The sequence below is a fragment of the Notechis scutatus genome, chromosome 2, assembly GCF_049901735.1.
Source record: "Notechis scutatus isolate UNSWTSFEM ecotype Mainland chromosome 2, rNotScu1.2, whole genome shotgun sequence".
Lineage (NCBI taxonomy): Eukaryota > Metazoa > Chordata > Lepidosauria > Squamata > Elapidae > Notechis > Notechis scutatus.
In genome coordinates this window covers 156,403,849-156,426,405 of record NC_142010.1, presented here as the reverse complement: position 1 = coordinate 156,426,405, position 22,557 = coordinate 156,403,849, and the positions used below count along the sequence as shown (strand labels likewise).

At 37.8% G+C, this 22,557-nt stretch overlaps 1 protein-coding gene across 10 annotated transcripts in view; it reads left to right on the top strand.

The window, feature by feature from the left end:
- The window catches only part of RFX1 (regulatory factor X1), a 69,205-nt gene that overhangs the window by 26,570 nt on the left and 20,078 nt on the right, over positions 1 to 22,557 (top strand). For 4 of the 10 annotated variants that reach the window (XM_087956970.1, XM_087956971.1, XM_087956972.1 and 1 more), the window contains 6 exons: positions 1,410 to 1,502; positions 12,461 to 12,556; positions 18,672 to 18,767; positions 19,223 to 19,588; positions 21,196 to 21,290; positions 21,818 to 22,244. In XM_087956970.1, coding sequence (XP_087813096.1) covers positions 1,410 to 1,502; positions 12,461 to 12,556; positions 18,672 to 18,767; positions 19,223 to 19,588; positions 21,196 to 21,290; positions 21,818 to 22,244 — 1,173 coding nt within the window. The remainder of the gene's footprint in view (positions 1 to 1,409; positions 1,503 to 12,460; positions 12,557 to 18,671; positions 18,768 to 19,222; positions 19,589 to 21,195; positions 21,291 to 21,817; positions 22,245 to 22,557) is intronic. The other 6 variants (XM_026681972.2, XM_087956978.1, XM_026681975.2 and 3 more) reach the window with 4 other exon arrangements.

Below are 22,557 nucleotides of genomic sequence, written 5' to 3'. Positions count from 1 at the left end.
TCAGGCATTTGGCAACTGGCTCGCATTTACAGAATTTGCATTGTCCCACGGTCATGATTGCTGTTTGCCACCTTCATGGCTGGCTTCCAAAAAGGAGAGTCAAGGGGTAGCTGGCAGCAAGTCATGTTCATGTGACCTGCTTAATGACTTTACCACTTAGGACAGTGATGGCGAACCTTTTGATCCCCGATTGCCCAAAGCCCATGCGCACACATGCGCACGTGCACACATGCATACCCCAAATGCCAGGCACTCCCCCCCACGCATGTGTGCACCACCCCTCCACACATGCAGCCCTGCCCCCTGCCAGCCCTGCCCCCCCATGCATGCGCGACAGAGACCCGAAGACCAGCTGGCTGGAGGGTGGCGCTCGTGCATGCACGGTGGAGCTGAGCTGGGGTGGTGTGGTACCATAGGAATTAAGACAGATAATTTTGTTTGAGACTTTTCCAGAGGAATCTGGAATCCATCAAAGAGATGGTTATTGAATCTTTTGACAAAAGTTTTGGAATGGGATGAAGAAGTCATGAGTGTCTAAATGGACAGAGTATATAGATTTAGCACAAGATATGCAGAATTCTGAAATGTATCAAGATATATAATTGTGCGCTTTGTCAGGAAGAGTACAAGAGATCATGTTTGGCAATATTTCAGGACTGAAATTGGGATTAATGATTAAGAAATAATTGAGTTCAAAGATATATCTATCCATATTGTGCAAGAACAGTATACTTTTTGACTGCTATACAGAAAAATATAATTTTGTTGGGATAACTGAAATGAGTAATCTTCACTTTTAAGCAACAGAGGTTCCAACTTACAAAAGACAATACTTTTTTGAAAGGTTTAAAGAGGAATTAGAGGAGATACAAATGGATCCAAAACAAGGAAGCATGCAGCAAGTACAGCAAACAGTTATAAACTTATAAAGTACATCATAAGCATGGTTTTTTAATTGCCTAAACTATAGAATATAAGTGGGGCAACTGCTGCCTCCAACAGAAAAAAAGAATTTTATTATTTGAAAAAGTTAAAACAAGATGTGATTTGCCTATAGTTGGGGGATGCTTTGGGTACAGCCTACATATTTTTTTATCAAGCTTGGTCTTGTTCACTGCCCTCTGGAACTGAGAAAAAACAGATGTACTTGGGGCAGTCTTTAAAGAACATTTTTCCTGCATATGTATATAATATAGTGTCTTTCTATGTACACAGGGGACAATCTGTAGCATCAGTGTAAATTGAGGCAAATAATAAAGCAGTTTTTGGCACAACTTACTGAATGTATGTGAATAGGTAGCTTGGCCCAACGAATATAGCAACTTACCAGTTAGTCTTGCTTCTTAATGAGTCCAACTTATCATAGTTCTTCTAAAGATAATCAGGACTTTTTATGCCAATTATTTCAGCGACTCGTGGTACAGAATACACCACAAACTAGCAAAGGAGGATCCATAGCTTTGACTGTACATGGTGTGCAACAAGTCCACTCTTCACCTGAGGTGAGTGATAAAATATTCAGATTTCTCAAATTTTGTGAAACATATACAGTATGTAGATGTCCTGTTTGCTGTACATCAAAGAAACTGCAGTTTGACTTTCACTACCTTTTGGTGTTGCTTATCTTCATATCTGTCTCTGCCAATTCTGTCTTTGTTACTTCCCTTTTCCTCCTGTTGTTAGTTCCTTTACCTAGTTAGTCAATCCTGATTAAGTTTCCATCTCACTTTTAATTAAATCAAAAGCAAGTATATAGTTTTAGCATCCTAAAAATGCTGTTAACTGTGGGGGGAAAATCAATATGTGTTGGCCACTTAAAAATCAAATAGTTTCCAAGGAAATATAACCAAATATAGTAAGGAAGAACATGATTACAGTCCTTTTAATATGAAAAATATATTCGTTTGTACCTTCAATTGACGGACAGTAAAATGATAGTTACACAATTTGATTGCATTAATTGTTTTTAAAGTATATATGAAGAATCTGTACTGCTTAATTTTTCTTTTTTTATTTTCTTTTTTTTTAAATTTTATTGTTTTTTAAGACAAACAGACAAACAAAACATAAAAACATCAAGCCATCTTCCATATATATACATACAGTGTGTCGGTTGGTCTACAAATTTTTTTGTGCTTCCATTTCGTAGTCTTCAATTACAATTACATTGTATATGTTTCTCATATTGTCAATCAAATATTAAATACATTAATATCATTGTTAATCATTTGACTATACTATTATTCATTCATGTTTAATGAGATAATCCATGTTTTACTTAATTTGTTTTATGACAATCCATATGATCATCTCAAATCTATCCTACAATCATTTTGTAGATATAATAAGAAAAAAAATACATCTTTATATACTTATTATTTTCTAAAGATCTACATATTTCATTACCATGTTTTATTGTCTAACCATTGATGGAATAGATCCCAAATTTTATAAAATTGTTTATCATCTTGTTCTCTGATTTCAAATGTCAATCTACTCATTTCAGCACATTCCAATATTTTCTTAATAATTTCCTCCTGTGATGGTATTTTCTCATTTTTCCAATTTTTGGCAAATACAATCCTAGCTGCTGTTAGTACATTTACAATCAGATATTTCAATTCTTTACTATATATTTCAGGTAAAATTCCCAATAAAAATATCTCTGTTTCAAGTCTATATGCTTTTTTGTCATTTTTTCCAACCATGTGTGGATTTTAGTCCAATATTTTTTGGCATCCACACAAGTCTACCACATATGGTAATATGAGCCAGGTATCTGATGACATTTCCAACATTTTTCAGATTTGTTCTTGAACATTCTTGCTATTCTTGTTGGGGGAAAGTGCCACCTGTAAAACATCTTATACAAATTTTCTTTATATGCTGTTGACATTGTCATTTTGTAATTTTGAGACCACAATTTTTGCCATTTCTCTAGATCAATCCCATATCCAAAATTCTTCCCCCAAGCAATCATAGTTTCTTTAACTTGTTCTTCTTCTTGTTTAATTTCTAATAAATATCCATACAATTTTTTAATCACCTTTTCATCAGTACCTGTTAAAATCTTACCTAAATCAGTCGGTTTATCATAGAAACCTTCTGTTTTAGAATCTTTGTCATACCTTGAATGTATTTGTGCATATGAAAACCAATTCATCTTTATACCTTGTTCCTCTAATTTTTGCATAGATTTAAGTTCACCCTTTTCATTCAATATTTCACCACATCTAACTGTTTGTTCCTTTTTATATATTATAGGATAGGAAAATGCTTCAATAGTCGATAACCAGACTGGAATTTTCAAATAACATTGCCTTTTAGTCTTCTCCCAGTTTAACCACAGAGACTCCCGTATATAATGTCTTCTAAAATACCCCCATGTTTTAGTTCCTTTGTATCATAAAAAAGCATGCCACCCCAACAACAGATCATGTCTTTCTAATGTCAACAATCTAGTATTTCTTAATGTTAACCATTCCTTAACCCACATCAAATTTGTAGCTTGGTAATACAACTCCTAATTAGGCAAACCAAATCATCCTCTTATTCTGGCATCTTGCAAAAGTTTTAACTTTATTCTCGCTTTCTTACCTTGCCATATATATTTCAACACAATTTTATTTAAATCTTCAAAATAATCTTTTCCAAGCCTAACTGGAATTGTTTGGAACAAATATAAAATTCTGGGTAATATATTCATCTCGATTGTTGATATTCTCCCTATTAATGACAGTTGTAAATTTTCCCATTTCGCCAAATCTAGCGCTATCTGCTGCTTAAGTTTAATATAGTTATTCTCTTTTAGTGTACTACATCTTGCTGTCAAATGTATTCCCAAATACTTGATCTTATTCGTGACCTGGATTTTTAACACATCCGCCAGTTCTTCCTTTTACATATTCTTTGTCACAATCTTTGTTTTGTCTTTATTTTCAAACCAGCCACCTTTCCATATACCTCTATCTTTTCTATCAATTTTGATGCTGTTTCTAGTGGGTCTTCTAAAATGAAAACCAGATCATCTGTAAATACTTGCAGCTTAAATTCTTCCTTTTTAATTTTCATCCCTTTTATATCATTTTCTTCTCTAATATTTCTGTTTAACACTTCCAAAGTTAACACAAACAACAAAGGTGACAGTGGGCACTCTTGTCTTGTTCCTTTTCTTATATCAATAGAATCTGTCAGTTCTCCCTTTATCATTATCTTTGCTGTTTGGTTATGATATATAGCTTCTATTGCTTGAATAAATTTTTTACCAAAGCCCATCTGTTCCAACTGTAGTAACATGAATCGCCAATTCACATTATCAAATGCCTTCTGTGCATCTAAAAATATCAAAGCCATTTGTTTTTCAGGATGTGCCTCGTAATATTCCAAAGTGTCCAAGATTACTCTCATGTTGTCTTTTATTTATCTCTTTGGCAGAAATCCATTTGGATCAGGGTGGATAAAATTACTTAGGTATTTTTTTAAGTCTTTCTGCCAATATTGAAGCAAAAATTTTATAATCTGCATTTAGTAAGGAGATAGGTCTGTAGTTCTTGATTTGTAATAGATCGGCCTCCTCTTTTGGGATAAGTGTAATATATGCTTCTAACCATGATTTAGGTATTTTCTTCTTTAACATAACTTCATTCATAACTTCTAGCAATGGAAGGTTCAACGATTCTTGTAGTGTTTTGTAAAATTCTGCCGGAAGTCCATCTGGGCCTGGTGCCTTTCCATTGTTTTGCTTCTTAAGTGCTTCAGTTAACTCCATCATCGTTATATTGCTTTCTAACATTGTTACAATCTCTTTAGGTATCTGGGGTAGATGAGCATTCTGTAAGTACTGTTTAACTCTTTCCTCATCAATATTCTCTTGTGTGTATAGTTTCCCATAATAGTCTCGTATAATTTCCTTCTTCTCTTTACTTCCATAGCAAACTTGGCCTTGATCATCTATTAATTGCAATATTTTCCTTGATTCTTTCTCCTTTCTCAATTTATATGCTAACCATCTACCTGGTTTATTTGCATCTTCAAAATAGTTCTGTTTCACACCTCTGATTTTCTGTGCTAATTCTTCTTTTTCCATTAGTCCCATTTTATGTTTAATTATATCCATTTTTAACTTAATGTCCTTTTTCTGTGGCATTTTCTGTAGCTCTTTTTCAAGTCCTTTATACTCATCCTCTAATGTCTTAGAGGCTAGTCTTTTTGTGGTATTTCTTTCCCTTGTATAGTCTATTATCAAGCCTCTGGCATATGCCTTCATTGTATCCCATATGTTCTGCATTGATATATCTTCTTTTTTATTTTCTCTAAAGAAAAAGGCCAGTTCTTTCTCCATCCTCTGTATGAAGTCTTTTTCCTTTAATATAGCATTATTTAACGTCCATCTAGATCTTCTTTGTCCTTTCCATTTAATTGTCATTGGATTGTGATCTGCCCAAGTACTTGTTTCAATATTTATTTCTTGGATATTAGCTAACAATTCTGTTGACATCCATATCATATCTATTCTGGACCATGATAAATGTCTGTTTGAATAGAAGGTGTATCGTTTAGTCTTTGCATTTCTTTCTCCCCATGTATCTTTTAAATTTATTTCATCTATCATTGTGAAAAAAGATTTAGAGAGAGTCTTTCTGTTTTGCTTTGTTGTTTTCTGTGCTGTATAGTCCAATTTATTGTCTACAATTCCATTAAAATCTCCCATCATAACTATATTAGCATAGTCCAGTTCGATTATTTTCATATGTAGTTTTCTATAAAATTCTTCTTGATTGTCATTCGGGGAATAGATTGCAATCAGGAGTGTTTTCATATTATTGTCCATTATTTCCACCATTAGTAATCTTCCATCGTCATCGGTATAGATCAATTTCGCTGGGATAATATCTTTAATGTATAAAACCACTCCTCTTTTCTTGCATTGTGTCAAAGAAGTAAATATTTTCCCTAATTTTGGCTGTATCAGCAATTGTTCATGTTGCTTTTTGATATGTACATCTTGTAGGCAGATTATATCAAATTTTAATTTCTCTAATTTATGGAAAGTTTTCCTTCTTTTAACAGCTGAGTTAAGTCCATTTATGTTAATTGTAATCAGTTTTTTCTCTTCCCTGGTTATATTTTGTAGTTACTTTTAGCAGCTCTCATAGATCTTGGTTCACGTTGTTCTTTGACTTCCACCTTTGCACCTACTGCACCTTCTTCATTTTCAGTTGCCATTTGGCAGCCGTCTTGGAATTCAATTAGTGACATTTCTTTTTCTGTCTCCTCCTCTTTCCCTCCAAAATATTCTGTGTAAAACAATTAAGCTTTCTCAATTGAGTCAATTCTATGTCTCTGTTCTTGCCATGTGAACATTAAACCTTCTGGAATCAGCCATCTATAATTCACCTCTTTTTTAAGTAGCATCTTGGTCAGAAATCAGTATTCTCTTCTCATCTCTCTCACTCTTCTGGGTACTTGTTTCAGGACCACAATCTCCTTATCTTTATATTTCAATGTTTTCTCTCTTGCCACTTGCAATATTTGCGTTTTAATGGCTTTCTTTGTAAATCTGATGTGAACTTCTCTCGGTAAGTTATTTCTCACTGCATATCTTGTGAAAACTCGATAAACCTCGTTTGTTCCATCCATCATCTTCTCTGGTTATTTCCAGAGCTTCAACCAAAGTTTCTGTCATTATCTCAGCTAGGTTTTGTCCCTTTTCTTCCTCTGTGTTTTGGAATCTGAGATAAAATTCTGATCTGTCCATCTCCCATCTCAACATCCCACTTTTATCTTGTTCAACCACAGTTAATCTGCTATCAATATCTCCAATCTTCTTATCCCTTTGTTTATCTTCTTCAATTTTTTGGAATCTCTCGTCATACTTCATCATCATTTGTTGAATGTTCTCCACCTTTTCATCAGTTTTTCCTATTCTTTGTTCAATGTTCTCTGTTCTCTTTTCAATATTCTCTGTTCTTATTTGTATATTTTGTATTCCTTGCATAATCATCTGCAGTGTCACCTTTTCCTGTTCTTTTTCTTGCTGTAACATTGTCTGTATTGAGTGTTGTCCTCCCGATGGTGAAGAGGAAGAAGTAGAAGTTGAAGGACCAGCCGCTGTTAGTTTCCTACTCATTTCAGACACTTCAAAATCTTCAGGTTCTTCTAGACCTTAATCCACTTGTAAAATAACCAATTGTAATTCCAAGTAAAAATAGTGGGGAAAAAGAAGCCTAATAATAATAATAATAATAATTAATAATAATAATAATAATTTCTTCAGGTTCTTGTATACCTTAATCCAACCGATTGGTTAGATAGCAGTAAAAACTCAAAAATGAAAGAAAAAAACATAAACAGAAAAAGGAAAAAATTGTTAAATCCTGGAAGAGGCGGAAAAGTAGAAAATAAAAAAGTAAAGAAGAAAAGGAAGAAGTTCTTCAGGTTCTTCGACACCTTAATCCAATTAAAAAGTCTCGGGTATAAAAAGATGTACAGAAAAAAAGAAAGCCACAAAAAAAACACCAATATGGAAAATAAATAGAAAAAAATACGGGGGGGAGAGAAAAGAAAAGAGACTACTCCCTTAAAAAAAAAAAGAAGGAAAACATTAATACTAAAACTTTTCCTATAAAATAAAATGCAGATGTAAAAATTAGACTTCAAAAACAAAAAGAAAGACAAAAACAAGTTCCAAAAGGCCAAAGATCCAAATAGCTATTACAAAAAGTAAGCTAGTAAGGAGGGGGGTTGTTAAAGTAAGAAATAGCCCAGCTTAAAAAAAGTAAAAAGAGCACACTGCACCTAATTTAGTTATCCCAGGCTTTTGTTAAAATTTATAACTCTCTTCTCCAGAGTCTTATCGTCTTTTTTTCTGTAAACTTCAACACCAGACTGCAGCTACTGATAGAAACCCAGAAGAGCACCTGCAATAATACTCTTTCATGCTCTTCCCTCTATCTTATCAAACAGGCTCAAAGTCCTTGAAAAAAAGTCTCAGATCTTTCCCAGCTTTGTCTGGTCAAGAGAAAAAAAAAGAGATAGAATATTTCCAAGCCTCTAGTTGGCAGTGTTACAAAGTTTCTTCTGCTTTCACTTTCCCCCTCCTTTTCCAAACAAGATATAATAAAAATTAATTAAAAAGGGAAAAGGATATTAAAAAAGATGACTAGAAGGGAGTCTCTAGCCTAAAATATTATAAAGTCAAAAAGGAGAGAAAGAATAGATTAAAAAAAAGCCAGTCCAATTTCAAAATATAAAATCATATATAAAAAGTCCAGTAAAAAATAAATAAAAATCACCTTGACTTCCTGTTTAAAATCGCCGCTTAATCACTTCTGTCTAAAATTTTACAGATTCTTTTTTTTCCTTAGGGTGTCCTTTCAAATCTTAAAGTAAAGAAAAAATTCTCACCAAACCAGCACACTTTCTCTTTCCGTTCTCTTTCATTTCGGAGCTGTCCCAACTTCAGCAGCTTTAATGGCTGCCTCTTTGCCGCTGACAAAAAGAGTTTCTCCTGGATCTACCAGGGACTTTGCAGTATCCCTGGGATCGACAGGCTGCGCTCTTTACATTCACCGTCTCTTTGGGACAGTTTAGATCCATTTGGACCGTCCAGGAGCAAAGATATCGGCAGTGATCTCAGACCTCCAAGATCTCATGCCGTATTGTCGCAACGCCAGCCCCTTCCTCTGTACTGCTTAATTTTTCTGTCTGTTCCATTCTGTGATTAGCAGAGATCAGACAGAATAGGACAGATCCAAGCAGAAAGACTGCCTGATGAATTGAAATAGAAGGTGTATTTTTCCATGTAATTCCAAAAAAGCACTTCTGACTTCATGGGAAGGAGGATGTAGCACCTATCCAAAACACTTTAAAGCAGTTGTATGTTATCAAAAAGGAGAAAGATACCAAGAAAAAAATGGTTGCTTTAGAAAACTGAAGACAGATACTGCATTTGTATCATCTATATACTCAAGAATACCTGAAGCACCATTTTGGAATTGAACTCAAAATGCTTCAGAGCTACAATGAAAAGCACAGAAAACAAATCCAAGACTAAAGATCTATTAATCAGGCAACAGGAACAGAACTTGGATAGCTCCATGTGAAACCCAGTGGATGATGTCCCCCTGCTGATTGGAATGATGTTTTGTTCTGTTTGCTGTTTTTGAAGTTTTGTATGCTAGGGAAATAGAATTCTGCTGAATGTGGTTCCTTAGTTACTTTCCGACTCCCATCCATTGTTTTGTAAATGATTAATAATCTGGCTTTTCCTATCTGAAACCCATTTTATTCTATTCCTCATAACAGGAAATTCAGTAAGTAAATCTGAGGTTTAGATTTGAGTTTTCATCAGATCTATCTCTGCTGAAGTGTCAAATTTATTAAAATATTTTCTGCATAAATTCTCTTGCACAGGATTTTTGTTGCTGATTACCTCACACCAAGCTTTAAATAATGGTAATTCTTCATAAATCCTAGCAATTAATTTAATGCTTTTGGAGCTCTCAACCCAACCCATATGTTATGTCCTTATAGTCCTTTCAATAGGCTGTTGTGAGGCTACATTCATCCATCTTATACAGGAAGGATAATTCTGGAGAAAAAGCTTTATATTATCAAAACAATATGATAGTTCCTTTCCTGGGACTTTTCCTATGACAGCTTAATAGTGGAAATTCCAGTCCCTATTGCTGTTGTAAGTCAAAGACTTATGTAATAGGTATGTTATCTGTTGCAATTAATCCCACATGCATGATTCAAAAGAGATATTTATGGATGACAATTATAGTTTTGCATGTATGGAGCTATTTTCAGTCTTCTATTTCTGAAATAATGTTAGTGGGGAGGGAAGGGAAGGGGCACCGGTATTTTGGTAGGTGATTTCTCTTTGGTAGATTATTATTGTTTCTTAAATTGCCTATAGGAACCATCTTGGTATGGCCAGTATTTTGGGGATTGTTGGCTATGCTGACCTTGCATGTTAATGTAGTTTTTGATAATAATTTAGTGCTGCCATTTTTCACTTCATTAATGAAAACAACCACTGAGAGTTTTGAAGGAACCTAGTGTATTTTAAAAATCAGTTCACTATAATCATGAATATTGTAAAATTAAAAAAACAGCAGCAAAAAGGCAAGATTTTTTAAAAATAAACTAAAGGATCGTTTTGGCAAAGAATGATGCATAAAGATAAATTCAGTATGATCCCAAAATTTGAAGTCAGTCCCCTAATATGGATAGTATTCAGGTTTATCCAGCTTTCATTGGTGGTCAGTCTGTAAAAACAAATATGCAAAATTCATTCCGTTGAACTCATTGAGATATATGACACAATTTGTTCTGATTTGAGCATAGTTTTTTAATTATTCTTTCTCCTATTTTAACAAAAATCAATTCTACATCCTCAGTCTTACAAATTAAGCAATAAGCTAGAAGAATTGCCCAGATCAATAGAATGTGTTTATTTGGATTTGTTTCTATACTGCTTATTTCAGTAATTTATTTATTTATGTATTTGTACTGTTTAATTAATTGAATATTGTTAAGTTGAGGTCATATTTTGTTGAGATTTTGGCTCATGGTGCCACTTTTTGCAAAGTTAATGGTGGACCTGCAAGAAAGATGTGCAGAGTCAAGGATTTTTCTGTATACTTGTATACAGAGGCTTCTGTATACTATACTTCTTTCAAACCACCGATCAGTTTCTGAGATATAGAGATGACTCAGGTTATGGAAATGAGCATGCCTAAGCTTTCAATTTTCAGAGCTCAGCTTGGTTTACCAGTGAGCTACGATAGTGAAATAGGAGGGAAGATTATTATGTGCATCACCGTAAGTTATTTATAAAAGTACTAAAGCCAGGATATAAATAAATACTAAGTAAATTAAAAATAAAATAAATCTGAGGGAAAATCTCAGGCCAGTCAAACACAGGTAACAGCATATTATTGGGCCCCCTTTGTGGCAATGATAGTGTTGAAAGAACAGTCGTTCTTCTATAGCACTGTTTTGTTCATAAGTTACAGGTTTCCTTGGAGCTAATTTCAGCTTGTTCCCACCCAGTGACATCAGAATTTTTGAAAGCTGCTGTGATATAATCGTTTAAGACTTTGAGGATAAATTTGTTTATATCTGTTTCAGCATTAAGAGTTCATTAGTTTGCAGATCAGACCCTGTCAGAAATAATTTCTATCTTTTGTTATGACATGAATTTCAGTTATTGCAAAAAAAATAAAAAATATTGAAAAGATCTAGTCCAGGGGTGTCAAACTGGCAGCCCATGGGGCAGATGCATCACATGCAGTCCATGCCCACCCTGGCTCCGTAAAGGCAAAAAAAAATTGCGATACCTCACACGACACGATCGAGTTTGACACCCGTGATCTAGCCTATCGTTTGATTAGTTCAACTTCATCCTTCAGTCTGCTTCATGGCTTCTTCCATATCATACAGTCCAAGAAGAGATAAGATTCTTGCTTTGAAGGAAGTGACTGATGTAGTGAAGATGTTCATTTGGGTTCTTAGGTTGGCTGACTGAAGTTAGACAATTCAATTTTCCTCTTCGCTTCATATAGATATTTTTGAGCCATTGGAATTAATTTAATTATTTATTCATCAAATTTACATAACTGCCCATTTTGCAAAAGTAATTCTGAAGTGTACAATAAAATAAAGAGTTAGAGACAAATATAAATGACCATTAAACACAATTAAACATTAACATAAATAGGACCACAGGAGAGTGGTACAACATACCGTACACAATATGACCATCTTATGGGCCCTATATTTCCATGGGGTTCCCAAGGCTGGAAAATCTATTTTTAAGAGATTTTTAGAAAGCTAATAGAGTCAGATTTTGTCATAATATGTTTGGTTATTTTGAAAGAGCTTCTTAGACTTTTGGTTGGTGACAACTCTAATTTTCTTGACAGAATCATTAAATTTCTACGTTATTTCTTGTTAATGACATTCAGTTTAGCAAGCTTGTATTCTATTGGTCCTGAAACATTTATAGTTTAAAATTGAAAGTCAGTTTATCAACTGTTTTTTGTGTCGGACTGTTTTAAAGAGTTCAGGACTATTCCATTTTTATCTGAAGTAAACCACAAAAGAACATATTGGAAGTTGAGACCATATCTGGGATTGTCAGAAATGTTTGTTCTTTGATGTAAAAATCCACCCCTCCAGACATAGAAATGGAAGGTTGATATTCAGTTCTCTCCATACTTGCTTTTTTTTCAATATTATTTTTTTTAAAAAAAAAAACACTTAAAAAAAAAACTGGATACTGTAAAAAAATTGTTCCCAGAAAAGGAATATTTCCAGCCTGGAAGAACCTTACTGATTTCTAGCTAAGATCAAGTGAGCATGAATTGTAAACTATATAACACGATCCATCATGCAGTTGTGCTTTTGTCCTATACCCAGAGAGGGTAAAGTGCTCCTCCTTGCCTTTCAGCGCTCCCCTGTCCAGAACAGTAACTCTGCCGCTAAACCAGGACAAGTACAGCAGCTCCAGGTCCACGGAGTCCAGCAAGTGCCTGTTGCACAAGAGGTGCTGTATTTTTGCTTGCATCAGACTTGTGGTCCTCCCCAATTTCAGTCATTGCTTTTTGGATGACAAGAATTCACGCCTAATAAGGTGTTACCCTGGATTCTTAAATTGTTGCCCGCTAACAATTTCTAAGCATCCTTGGAAATCTTCAGCCCACCATTCAGTTAGTATCTCAGTGCATGTAACTCAGAACTTAATAACATTTTCCTTTCACCAACTCCTAGATTTGTGTAAGTCCTAAAAACAAGCATGTAAGCATCTACTGTGGCCCATTCCTGTTTCATGTTCATTTCTCCCAATGGCAGATTGTATGTGTTTTATGTGTGTTTCACAGCTAATAAAAATGTTTTTGTGAAACATTTTGTTGTTTTGCTTGTTGAACCATAATATCCTATTACTCTGTATTTTTAAGAACCAAAGTTGTCTATATGAGGGGTGAGGGAATAGCTTTGTTGTTTAAAATTAATTGCATTCTATTGAATGCATAATGCATGCCCAAACAGAAGCAACACTTTTAAAGGCATTTTTTCCTGCAAATAATAATTTTGTAAGTTTTTCTTTTAAAAAATTGCAGATTGTTCTTCTTCATTATAATGTGTTTTTGTGTAAGTCTTCAAAAATAAAACCCTGGCAAATTCCATAGACCATTCTCCCACAGTATCACATACCAGAATACCAATTTTCTTCTGCTGCTTTGTGTAGTTAATCCAGACCAAAAAGAAATGGCACCTCTGATTTAGGAACTTATTCTAGTTTTCCATAGGGATCAAATCCTGAATTACTTTACAGTCAGATTATTTGGTATGTAATAAATAGTCATCTAATAATGTTTCAAAAATCCCTCTGCAAAGTCTGGGTGGCAAATACTAGTCAGAGGAACTTGCACAATTTTTTCATGATAAAAGACTTGATTTTCTCCCCTTTTACAAAAGTTAAAATATTTTCTACAGTTGGACCAAGCATTCTACAATGGGATATATCATTACTTTTCTCTTCAGGAGGCAGAGGTAGTAGATTCTGATATGCTCCTCAGGAAGGGAGATAATTCCAATCTTGGTTCTGACTCTACCTTGTTCTGGAGAGAATGCAGGTCTGTCAACTGCACTAGCCATCTATGCAACTAAAGTTCCATTAGTAGACAGACTTCCCTTGCTTCTTTCTATTTTAGTTCCTTGTCTTGTACTATATTTACCTAGAAATTAGAATGAGGAGACCAATAATCACTAAACTCATGGAATTTGCTGCCTGTGGGCATGTACAGAACTGCTTTGTTGGCTGGATCTGAGCAACAGGACTGGCTCTCATTGCCTCAACCTCTGAACTGCCGATCACAATTGCATGTTGTTTGTAGCCTCAGGAGGTCTTGTCAGGAGAATCAGATAGCCTGGGCATGCGAAAGGAAGGAAATGAATGACTATCCAATTTCTCTCTGTTCTTTACAGGATGCTTTAATGGCTCAACTGCCAAATAACACCTTATCTATGAAGGTTCCATACTTTTGAATACTGAAGTTTTTTTTATAATCATCAGGTGGTCACTAGTTAGGCTGTAGTCTTGCCATCTCTGGACTTTCTCCTCCTGGAGTTGAGATGAGAACCCTATATTGGGATTGGTCCAGAAAAGGGGAACAAAGCGGGAGGATCAAAGGCACTTTTTCCAAAAAAGCAAGTGGACTTTTTTGAAATTTTTTTTACTTCTCATCCAAGAAGCTTCTTCAGTTCTGAATGAATGATAGGGAATGGAAGGATTTATGTTCTTTGCAGTCATCTTTAAAGAAGATAACCCCGCCAGTCAGTTATAACTGAAGAAGCTTCTTGGACGAGAAGCAAAATGTTTTCAAAGAAAAAAAGCAGGAAAGTTGCCCTTTGGAAAAAGCACTTTTGAGACAACCATGACCTGGAGGTTTGAGACAAAGATGGGGGTGACAAAGAGGGGTGATGTAGTCGTAGCAATTCTCCATCTCCCATCCTCCTTTTTTTCTTTATATTTCTATACCCCCACTGCAAGGGTAAAGCATAAATCCACAGATACGCTACCAAGTAAGAGAGAGAGCCACCAGATTTCCCGCCCATGGGACATACAAATCAGATACCACTCCCAACACAAGTCAGACAGGGAGGAGTTGGAGTTGTCCCTAGATCAGGAAGTCTACCAGTATTCAGGCTTCCCAGAAGCCAGAATTTCCAGAACTATTCAAAACTATTCAAAAAGTCTGCAATATCTGAAATAATCACATCACCCACTGGACCTATTCAAGTCCTCATTTTTCCCTTGCCATAAGACCTTTAACAAAATCCTCAAGGCGCAGTTGGATGAGAGGGGGAGACACTGGCTACACCTTCCGAATAAGCGTCCTTAAACCTACTCGAGATGCTTTTTACTTGATATTCCCATGACAGCTCTTGTCTCAAAAGCCAGAATAAAGAAAGGGAAAATACCCCCCAAACACTTGGAGAATAGAAGGATAGAGTTTCTGTGGTGCAGGTCACAAAAAACTTTAGCTTTAGCAACAAGGTCTTTGCCCCAATCATCTTCTCTAGAACCTCAATCTTAGCTCATCCCCCTTCCCCCTCCAAGAAAATAAGGAACTTAGAGGATGAACAAGCTGGCCATTCATGTTGGATGTTAACTCTATTCTTCATATATATGGCATCTCTTCAGCACCCCCAATAGCCCAAAGAACCCAGAAGGGATCCCAGTGAGAGTGTCACAAGTACAATTGTCACAAGTACTGACTCTCAGAAGCCCTATTTAATGGCAAGGGCATATGCCCCCTCACCAAGTCTAGTTCCCTACAGATGTCAATCCAGTTCACTACAAACCTTAGCCTAATAGTCCAGGGATAGATGGAAGAGGAAGCCCAAAGCAACATAAATTTCCTGGAGGCTATGCACAACACACCTTGCTCTGAGCATGCTCCAGGCTTTCTTAAAAAGCCAGGAAGCTCTTAGCAGATATCATGGGACTAAAGTCAACATCAGGAGAAAGGGAGTTAGAAATAAAGGGAGAAGAGGTAGCCAAACTCATATACTAGGTCAAGAAAAATGTAGCATATCTCATGGCAAAATACCTCCAGGGAATCCACAACACAACAGCAAACTTGCTCAGCCATGAAGACTTGAACCTTACCAAATTATGATCTCAATACCAAGATATTTGAACAAATAGTTTCAATCTTTTTTGGGGGTGGTGGTGGTGGAGAGCAATGGATGTCCTAGTAAATCTAGTGATTCAAAAGATAGAGCCGTTTATCTCATACTCTCCAAACTAGGGAGCAAGGGTAACAAATCTCTTTATCACCTCTTGGTCCAAAGATTTACTGTATGTCTTCCACCAATTTCTGCTAATGCCTGGGCTCCTGAAACTGATGTGAAGCTTCTAATTGCCTAGCCTGTCTTACTATTCAAATCTAGTCAACCTCTCAACATCTCAGTCATGGATCTGTTGGCCTCACCCAACCTACTAACCTAGATTCTCAGTCATCTCGGTAGGTCATAGTTGTCTCAAAAGTGCTTTTTCAAAAGGCAACTGGACTGTTTTTTGAGGAAGAAGAAGAAAATGTTTTGCTTCCAGTCACAATTGATGAAGCGTCTTGAATGAGAAGTGAAACGTCGTCTTCTTTTTTAAAAAACAATACAGGTGCTTTTTGAAAAAGCACATTTGAGACAGATCCCAGCTGCTTACAACTATAGATCTGGAGACTGAACAGGGTTAACTTGCCATCCTAGGATTTAATAACATAACCATTAAAGGTAATCCTTGATTTATAGCTACAATGGGAACCAGAATGCCTGTTACTAAATGATGTGGCTGTTAAGTGAGCCACACCTGATTTTATTATCTTTATTGCTATATTTAACACTTCTTGTTAAGTGAATCACTGTGGCTGTTAAGTGAACTGTGCAGTCATTAAGTGAATCCAGCTTCTTTGTTGACTTTGCTAATTGGAAGCCCCCTGGAAAGTCACAAGTGGCCCTGGGATGCTGCAACCATTGTAAATATATGTGGATGGTGAAGCATCCAAATGTTGATCATGGATGTTGCGATGGTCATAAGTAAAAAGACTGATTGTAACTTACTTTTTTCAGTGTCATCATAACTCCGAATGGTTGCTAAATGAATGGTTGTAAGTTAAGGACTAGACTACCTATAATTCCAAAGAGGTTGCACACTCTTATATATGTACTCATATGTCAGGTTTTCTGAAGACAGCCTGAGGAAGGGAATCTCATCAACATCAGCCTCTACCACTCAAGTCCTCATCTTTTTACTAAAAGATTTCAGAGATGGACTATAATCAAGCTATCTCCACAGACTGGTGTCATAGTAGTAACTGAGAATGGGATCTTGGAGTCCCAGTGGACAATCACTTAAATATGAGCCAACACAGTTCTAGGCTGCATTAACAGAGGGATAGAATCAAGATCATGTGAAGTGTTAGTACCCCTTTATAATGCCTTGGTAAGACCACACTTGGAATACTGCATCCAGTTTTGGTCGCCAGGGTGTAAAAAAGATGCTGAGACTCTAGAAAGAGTGCAGAGAAGAGCAACAAAGATGATTAGGGATCTGGAGGCTAAAACAAATGAAGAGCAGTTGCTGGAATTGGGTATGTCTGATTTAATGAAAAGAAGGACTAGGAGTGACATGATATCTCAGGGGCTGCCCCAAAGAAGAGGGAGTCAAGCTATTCTCCAAAACACCTGAAGGCAGGACAAGAACCAATGGATGGAAACTAATCAAGGAGAGAAGCAACTTAGAACTAAGGAGAAATTTCCAGACAGAACAACTTGCCTCCAGAAGTTGTAAATGCTCCAACACTGGAAGTTTTTAAGAAAAGATTGGACAATAATTTGTCTGAAATGGTATCGGGTTTCCTGCCCAAGCAAGGGGTTGGACTAGAATAACTCGATTATTCTGTTATTCAAACCAAGGCACACTCCTCAGTCCTGACACCAATGATGAAGATGGCCATCTTCATATCAAGAAATTCCAAAGGAAAGACTCATTGATAATACTATCTATGATCTGCCACAATCTGTCATGGAACATCCAGCTAGTTTTTCCAGCCCTAATATGAACACTATTCAAGCCCATGCACAATGTAGCCATTAAACACTTAACATGGGGAGGGCATTCATAATTGCCCTAAAAATAGGTTCGTTGTTGGTCAAGAAAGAGTGCTGTATCATCCATTCCTTCATTCTGAAGGTCAGTTTTGTCTTCCACTTGGACTTCCTTCTGCCCTAGCTACAAAACCCCAGTAGAGGAACATTGGCACAAACTGCACACTTTCAACAGACATCTGTAGAATTGCTACATGATCTTCTGTGATTTAATTCTCCTATGCAGAAAACTGTTCTGAGCAAAAATTAGAGACCTTCCAGATGTAAATCCATCTTCAGGATGTTTATTCCCACTGTTTATTCCCACTGTTTATTCCCACCTGGTTTTACTATAGAAAAATGGTTCATTTTGAGTTTTCATGAAGGTCCTTCTTCTACTCTGAAAGCAGGATATTGAACCCACCCAGACCAATGTCTGGGGAACTTGCAAACAAATTACCAGGGCCCCAATACATCTGAGCAATTTCTCAGCGATATCTTTATCTTACTCTTCCTTTTTAAAAATGTGCTTCTTTGGAGTTTTCTTCTGGATTGTTACTCTACTACTGGGGGTGGAATTAGTTTCTTCAAAAGGAAGCACATTAGAATCTAACTCTGCTTCCTGAACAAGTGAGAGGGACTGTTGTAGAATGCCCTATCACTAGTTTAGAAAAAGGACTTTCATGGAAAATCTAATGAATCCTTCTAGGTCTTAGTAGCTGCCTGTATGTGTGTATGTGCATGTATATGTGCACACATACTAGAGTCAGTTTTTGATTGCCAGTGACTGGGCTAGTCCCTGCAGTTTTCTTGGCAAAGTTTTTGAGCATTTATTTGCCCTTTCCTCCTTCCTAGGGTTGAGAGAACGGGGCTGACCCAAGTTTATGCAACTGACTTCATGTCTAAGCAGAAGTAGAACTAATGGTCTCACAGTTTCTAGCCAGATGCCTGGCTAGACCAAACTAGATCCCAAAGTACACTAATGGACTCTGGTGTATTTCATTCCACAGAGATCTGTTGTGCAGACAACTCCCACAACTCCCAAAGCAGGTACAGTGCAACAACTGGCAGTGCAAGGGCTCCAACAGGTTCATGTTACCCAAGAGGTAAGTGTCTTGTCTTCTGCTCTTGGGTTGGCCTGCATTTCCGTTTCCTGTATCCTGTAGCCACGCAGGCTTTCTGCCTTCTGAGCTAGGTAACTAATGTCAGAAATGTTAATGCCCTGCCTTTAATCCTCCTGCAAAAATGCTCCCATTTATTTCATTCAAGTGATCCTAATATTCCCGATCCAGGATCAGTCTACCTTGTCCTCCACCTTTCTCTTGTGGCTGTGGTTTGTAGCCATCCAGAGATTCCTGCCACTGACCTCTGTACTTGCCCAAATAGCGAAGTGGATAAAGACCCTGAGCTGTGACAGTTTCTTGGTCTGAAGGTCCCTTTTGCTTTATAGACTATAGAATAGCCAGAGTACTGGGACCTTCTGTCCTCAGTCTCAACCTTTACGTTCTTGTTTCTTTTTCCTTTAGCTCTGATTGCTTTAGTCTTTCTGTTTATTGTCTAGAATGCAGACAGTGGTCCTTCTAAGAGCAGTCAGCAGGAGCAGCAGCAGGAGCAACAAGGAATACAGCAAAGCCTCTCCCTAGAATGCAGCAGCAGCAGCAGCAGCAGCAGTGCACCCCAGCTGACCAGCTGCTGTTTACCTGGCCCGGAGCACAGGCTCCACTACATGCACTCACTAGATTCTGCCTCGGAGCAGTGGGTGGAGCTGGTCCGCATGCTTCCTCAGCCACTCCTCCTACCACAGCAGAAGGTGGTGATAGAGCAGCTACCATTCCTCTCCTCTCATCACTCCAGCCCTGACCAGAGAGTCAAGATTCAGAGAGTCCCTCAGGTGCTAGTGTTTGGAACAGCAGCTACAGCACTTAAAGTAGGTCCGGCAAAGGGCAAGAACCGAGATCCAAGAATAGCAAGCCCTGTGCACACCACTTCTTAAGCAGCAGAAAACAGAGCAAGCTAGCATCATTCCCTTCTCTGTGCTTCCAAAGGACGCTCATCTTAATCATTGGTGGTGGTCAAACAGCAATTTTTCCCTTCCCCCATACCCTGCCAGAGGAGTTGAAATTCTTGGACCTCTTTAGGCTTAGAGTTGATTTTGCTTTACATAGATAAGGGGTAAATATAGGAATCTTAAGGCATCTGTGAGAGAGAATTGTTAGAAATGTGATGGCCTAGGACAGGGGTGTCAAACTGGATTTCTTCACGGACAGGATCAGCATTGTACTTCTCCTCTGCGGGCCGGTGGAGGGGGGGAGACAGGACAGATGTCTCCTGCAGCACGTGTTCCCCCCCGCCCCCACACACCATTTTGGCTGGAAGAGTGCTGCAGGAGGCCGTCAAGACCAAAAATGGAGCACAGGGGTGCTGCGTGCTTCCCCCATGCCCCGTTTTGGCTGCCAGAGGCACCACGGGCTGGTCCTTTGCTATTTCCAGGTCGGCTCCACAGGCCAGATTTAAGCACCCCGTGGGCCAGATGCGGCCCGCAGGCCTTGAGTTTGACACCCCTAGCCTAGGGAAAAGGGAGAAGGCCCTAGGGGTTTTCTTAATTTATCCATTTCCGACTTTCACATCTTTATAAGCCACCATAAGCCACTGGCACAGTGGTTAGAATGTAGTATTTCAGGCTGAATCTGCCCACTGCCGGCAGTTTGATTCTCACCGGCTCAAAGTTGACTCAGCCTTCAATCCTTCCAAGGTGGATAAAATAAGGACCCAGATTGTTGGAGGCAATATGCTGACTCTAAACCACTTAAAACAGTGCTGTCAAGCACTATGAAGCGGTATATAAGTTTAAGTGCAAATTTCATTTTGGTAGACATGGAACTTAAAATGTAGGTTTTAATAGCTAGTCAGGATTTCAGCCTGGGTTTGTGAACAAGGTTCCGTCTAAGGAAGCAAAACACTGAAATACTAATCATAAAAAAGATTTTCTTATAATTAAAAAAACACACTGAACAACTTTGTAAAGGGTCATTTTGCACATGATGGAGGTGTAAACCTAGTACAATCAACTGCAGTCAACTACAGTTCTGAATAATGGTATGGTGTATTGTTATTGTAGTTGCAATACTATATACTTCCAAGAGGACTTGCATTTTTTACTATACAGTAGCTCTGTGCTTTGACGTATGGGAAAATTTGCTTTGCCTTGCATTCCTTTCTTAATGATTGTAATGCTGAACTTATTTTGTCTAATCAGAGGACGTACAGTGTCTTTCACTTACACAAAGAATTCTTATTCCATAGAAATTCTGGGGTGAGGATTAGCCTTTGATCAGAGAATCCATGATAACTGAATGTCAGATGCAGGATAAAAGCAATGCACATGTGTGGAAGAAAAATAAATAGTGGCCCAGTCGTGCTTTAGATAAGTCTATTGTGGGATGCGGGGGTGGGGAGGGAAAGGGACAGCAAACACGGCCTTACTTCTTAATCTCAATTTGCTTTTCCTTCCCTTCCTGCTGCTTATGTGCTCAGGTCCAGCAGCTTCAGCAGGTTCCTGTGCAGCATGTCTATCCTAATCAGGTTCAGTATGTGGAAGGAGGAGATGCTAGCTACACAGCAAGTACCATGTGAGTATAAAGAAGTCGGACTTATCCTGCCTCTGCAATCCTGTTAGCCTGAGCCGAATGATTTCATTGGCCAGATTCAGGGTGCCAAAGCCACTGCTCCCAAAAATGGCACGCACTAGTTTTTCACACACATGGCAAAATGTTTCCATGTTGGGTCTAAACCAACAAATTCCGTATTATTTCTAAACAAGCTGGAACTGAAAATATTTTAAGGAAGAATCTTATGCTACCTTCAACATCAGTTGATTTATTGTGCCCCAGTTGTATCTCATAGGTCGGGGTAGGCTGGGATAGGAGTGCTCTTAATGTGCCAGAGAAAACCTGGCAGGAACAGGATAGGATGCCTGGTATGCAATGATTGGTATTTTTACAGAAACTTTTAAAAGAATAAATCTACTGCCAGCGATGTCCTCCTCTGCGTCTGTCATACAATTCTGGATATATGTAGTTGAAGTTTTCTCCTCTAGGTTGCTGTTTTTCCCCTAATGTGTGTATGTTTTTATTTGACTGTGTTTCTTCCATTTCAGACGCTCCAACACTTACCCTTATACAGAAACACCTCTCTATACTCAAAACACTGGAGCAAATTACTATGAATCCCAAAACACCCCGACGCAGGTCTCCAGTCCAGCAACCTCACAAACAGTGGCCAGCAGTGGCTCTGTACCTATGTATGTTTCTGGAGGACAAATCATAGCCAATCCGAATGGAAGCAGCAGTACAGCAGCAGGAGGAGGAGGAGGAGGGGGAGGAGGAGGAGCACCAGCAGCAGCAGGAAATGGTGCTGGTGGTGGTAGCACTGCTGGTGGAGGTAGCGGTGGTGGTGGAGGAGGAGGAGGAGGAGGAGCAGCTGGTGGCAGCAGCAGCACAGGGACCTATGTGATTCAAGGAGGTTACATGCTGGGAAGTTCAAGCCAGTCCTATTCACACACCACCCGTGCCTCTCCTGCAACAGTAAGTTTTCCACTGAAATATTAGCATATTGATTCAAAGGAACTGGAAGTTTCTTTTCTTCTTTCTACTCTTATTAACACGGTGATTTTCTATGCCTATCTTTTGGAAAAGCCATGTTTTTTGGGCAGACTGCTGTAAAAGACAGCTTAGTGTACTCCCATCACTAGTCTCCCTGAAAAAGATGCAACTGTAAGGGTGTTGGGCTATTGTTAGGTTACACCCTCAACTCTCAAAAAAAGAGTAAGCTATCCAGAGTCATTTAGGCAAGATGAGTGGCCATACAAATTGAATAAATAAATGAACAAAGTTATGG